This window comes from Acanthisitta chloris, unplaced genomic scaffold, assembly GCF_000695815.1.
Source record: "Acanthisitta chloris isolate BGI_N310 unplaced genomic scaffold, ASM69581v1 scaffold13961, whole genome shotgun sequence".
In the NCBI taxonomy this organism is placed as follows: domain Eukaryota; kingdom Metazoa; phylum Chordata; class Aves; order Passeriformes; family Acanthisittidae; genus Acanthisitta; species Acanthisitta chloris.
Window position 1 is genome coordinate 20637 of NW_008656763.1, and position 3639 is coordinate 24275.

General features: G+C 44.9%; 1 protein-coding gene across 1 annotated transcript in view; it reads left to right on the forward strand.

The window, feature by feature from the left end:
• Positions 1–3639, forward strand: part of CDS1 (CDP-diacylglycerol synthase (phosphatidate cytidylyltransferase) 1) — a gene marked incomplete at its 5' end in the record, with an annotated part of 19047 nt that overhangs the window by 12189 nt on the left and 3219 nt on the right. The window contains 3 exons of the mRNA XM_009084463.1: positions 175–243; positions 1351–1503; positions 2308–2427. Coding sequence (XP_009082711.1) covers positions 175–243; positions 1351–1503; positions 2308–2427 — 342 coding nt within the window. The remainder of the gene's footprint in view (positions 1–174; positions 244–1350; positions 1504–2307; positions 2428–3639) is intronic.

Below are 3639 nucleotides of genomic sequence, written 5' to 3' on the forward strand. Positions count from 1 at the left end.
CACACTCCTCTATTTATCATGGTCAGTGGCTGCGGCTGCTGACATTCGGTATTTCACTCATAACTTTGAAAAACCACGTAAGAACTTAATTTTCAGAAACAAGGTCAAGAAATAGAGTAAAAAAAGGGTTCAGTGATGGAACTGATGGACTAATGTTATCTCTTTTGTGCCTAGCTGTCTCCCAAGAAGACTTGGGAAGGGTTCATTGGAGGCTTCTTTTCCACAGTTGTATTTGGATTCATTGTAAGTAACCACAGGACGTTGACAGAACCACAGAATGGTTAAGGTTGGAAGGGACCTGAAAGATCATCTCATTCCAACCCACTTGCCAGGAGCAGGGTCATCTTCCACTGGACAAGGTTGCTCAGAGCCCCATCGAGCCTGGCTTTGAACACTTCTGGGGATGAGAATTTCCTTGGAGAGATTCAGTCTTCAACTGCACTGGAAGATGCTGTCCCAGGTTGCCCAGGGAGGCTGTGGCTGCCCCAAGCCTGGCAGTGTTCACAGCCAGGTTGGCTGAGCCTTGAGCAACCTGCTCTGGTGGGAGGTGTCCCTGCCCAGGGCAGGGGTTGGGGCTGGAGGATCTCTAAGCTCCATTCCAACTCCTAAAATTCTAGGATTCATATATTTACTTGAAGTAAAATTACTGATCAATTCAGTTATCTCAAGCTGCTGAAAGCTTAAGAGTTAGGGTGGGTTTTTTTTTGGCTAGAGAATTCTGGCAATTCATGACTAGATGGAAAGAGTAGGTAAAACTTGTACCTTTCCTGAATAGGTTATATTGACCATGTTTTGCCATTATTGTTACTTGATCTGCAATAGTTTTATCTATTAGTTGCATCCCTGTTTTGAAATTAAAGATAATTTATACCATTATTTATGCTTTGCAAAGTAGGACTTTGGTATGACGTACTTCTCCTGGAAAGCACTTTGCACTGATGATATGCACAGAAGATAAAAGCAGCATAAGTAACTGTTGTAATAAGTAATCTAACTCATAATAGCCAAACTTGGTAGAAGAGATAGTTCAGGTTTTAATGGAGAAGTGAACTACAAAACATTATGAGTGTCTAATGTTTGGGGATTTTATAGTGCAGAAATGTCCAGTAGAAGTGAATCTGGGAGATATGAAAAGGAAAACAATTTGGGAAGCCATCACTGAGAGCATTGACTCTCTGCCTTGTCCAGGCATTCTCCACTTTAAATGGGCTGATTTTAGCTCTTTCTGGGTCTCTTTCTTATTAGAAGGATTTTTATTACCCTAAGCTTATGGTAAGGCCATTCATTAAAGTATGATTTTTGCCTGTAACAACGAACACCTAGTTCAGGAATCCTTGTTTTGCTTTTCAGTTTTCCTACTTTTTGGCTCAGCATCAGTACTTTGTCTGCCCTGTGGAATATAACAGTGAAACCAACAGATTTGTGACAGAGTGTGAACCTTCAGAGCTGTTTCAAATGAAGAAGTATTCTGTGCCACCACTGCTTCAGGCTGTGTTGGGATGGGTAAGGAGGAAACCAAGGCTTTGGTGAAAGTTCAAATCATACTTACCAGCTTGAATGGGTTTCTAAACCATTTTAGAAGGGGATCTGAATGCTGGTAAAGCTTGAAGGGTAAGAACTGATTTGATACCTTGAGCCTCTCTGTTCTCACATGGGGGGGATGGTCACCCAAGCAGGACTGGAATATGTTGCTGGAGTCACCTGAGGGAACCTGCCTGTGTCCTTGTGGCCTGTATTCTCTTTGTGCTGGAAATAGATGCCTCTTAAGGCAGACAAACCTATTTTTGAAGAGCAACCTTGAATTTTTTGTGGCAATCAGACAAAGGCTTGTTATGGCCCAAATTAGCAGCAAGCTTAAGTAAGCTTGTAGAACTTCATTCTATACGAGTGGTGTCCCTCAGGGGTCAGTGCTGGGGCTGATACTGTTCAGCATCTTTGTCAGTGACATGGAGAGTGGGATTGAGTGCACCCTCAGCAAGTTCTCTGACCACGCCAAGTGTGTGGGGCAGTCCCAGCTGGAGGGAAGGGATGGCACATCCAGAGGGACCTGGACAGGCTGGAGAGGTGGAACAATGCAAACCTCATGGAGTTCAACAAAATGAAGTGCAATGTCCTACATCTGGGCCATGGCAATCCCAGGCACAGCTCCAGGTTGGGTGGGGAAGGAATTGAAACCAGCAAAGCAATGAGGGACTTGGGAGTGACAGTGGATGAGTGACACCATGAGCTAGAGTTGTCTTTAAAATGTTTAAGCTTAAAATGCCTACAAATCAAACATATATACATTCTAAATTCCTTTTCTTGCAGGAAACAGTGAATATGTACCCGTTTCAGATGCACAGCTTTGCACTGTCAACGTTTGCCTCATTAATTGGGCCATTTGGAGGGTTCTTTGCCAGTGGCTTCAAGAGAGCTTTCAAAATCAAGGTGTGTGATGAATCCTGTAAGCCAGTGTTGGTTTGCTTTTCTCTTTGAACAAGATAAATTGGTGGGTAGAGTTTGGGGTTCTTTTAGTTATTCATTGCAGTATCTAGAGTTTCTACTATGGTGAGATGTTTGAACTGTTTTTAGCAGGACTTAGTTTTACCAGACATATATATGTATGTTATTCCTCAAACTTGGCGTAATCAAATGACTTTAGTGATGGAAATCTATGACTAATTTGATCTCAGAGTCTGGTTGATAATTGCTCTTCCAAGCCATATTGCAAAAGAGGTTTAGACAAGCAAGATGTGAGATATTCTGCTGGACACGCAAGGCATCTGTAGATGCCTAGGAAGTGCCAACAGCTGTTTACCCTTCAGGTCGTGGCTGGCTGAGTTTTACCCATGGTATTTGTGTTGTACTGCTGTGTCAGGGCCACCAAAGCATGAGATGTTTGGCTGCCTTTGCCAATACAGTGCTGCCTTGTGACAGGAGTGTGTATTGGCAAGTGATGTGATGTGCTAACCTCTGTTTATTGCAAGGTGTGCGCTGTCGCTTGTGGCAGTGTTGTCCCTGGCTGGTATTAAGTGGCAGCAGGACTATGGGAAGAGGGCAGCCCCAAATTTTCTCCCGACCTTCCTTATGTCTTGGTAGGACTGCTGTAATTCTTATCCTGTTGCTTGTTGTTGTTGTCGTTCCATGTGTCCAACAAACTGGCATGTGCTTTGCACAGAAGCGTATAAACCTGTCTTGTTTGTGCTGAATTCCTCTACATGTGCTTGTACTTACCCCTCTTCTTTATGGCCCTGGCACTTGGCTAGTAGCCACGGCCTCGTGTGCTGTCCTACCTGTAGCAAAGGCTGTGTCAAGAAGTGCCATGAGGAGAGGCTGAGGGAGCTGGGAGTGTTCAGCCTGGAGAAGAGGAGGCTCAGGGGAGACCTTCTCACCCTCTGCAACTCCCTGAGAGGAGGTTGGAGTCAGGTGGGGGTTGGTCTCTTCTCCCAGGCAACCAGCAGCAGGACAAGAGGGCACAGACTCAAGCTCTGCCAGGGGAGGGTTAGGTTGGAGATTAGGAAGAGGTTTTTTACAGAGAGAGTGCTCAGACATTGGAATGTGCTGCCCAGGGAGGTGGTGGATTCACCATCCCTGGAGGTTTTCAAGCTGAGACTGGATGTGGCACTTAGTGCCATGGTCTAGTGACCATGGTAGGGTTGG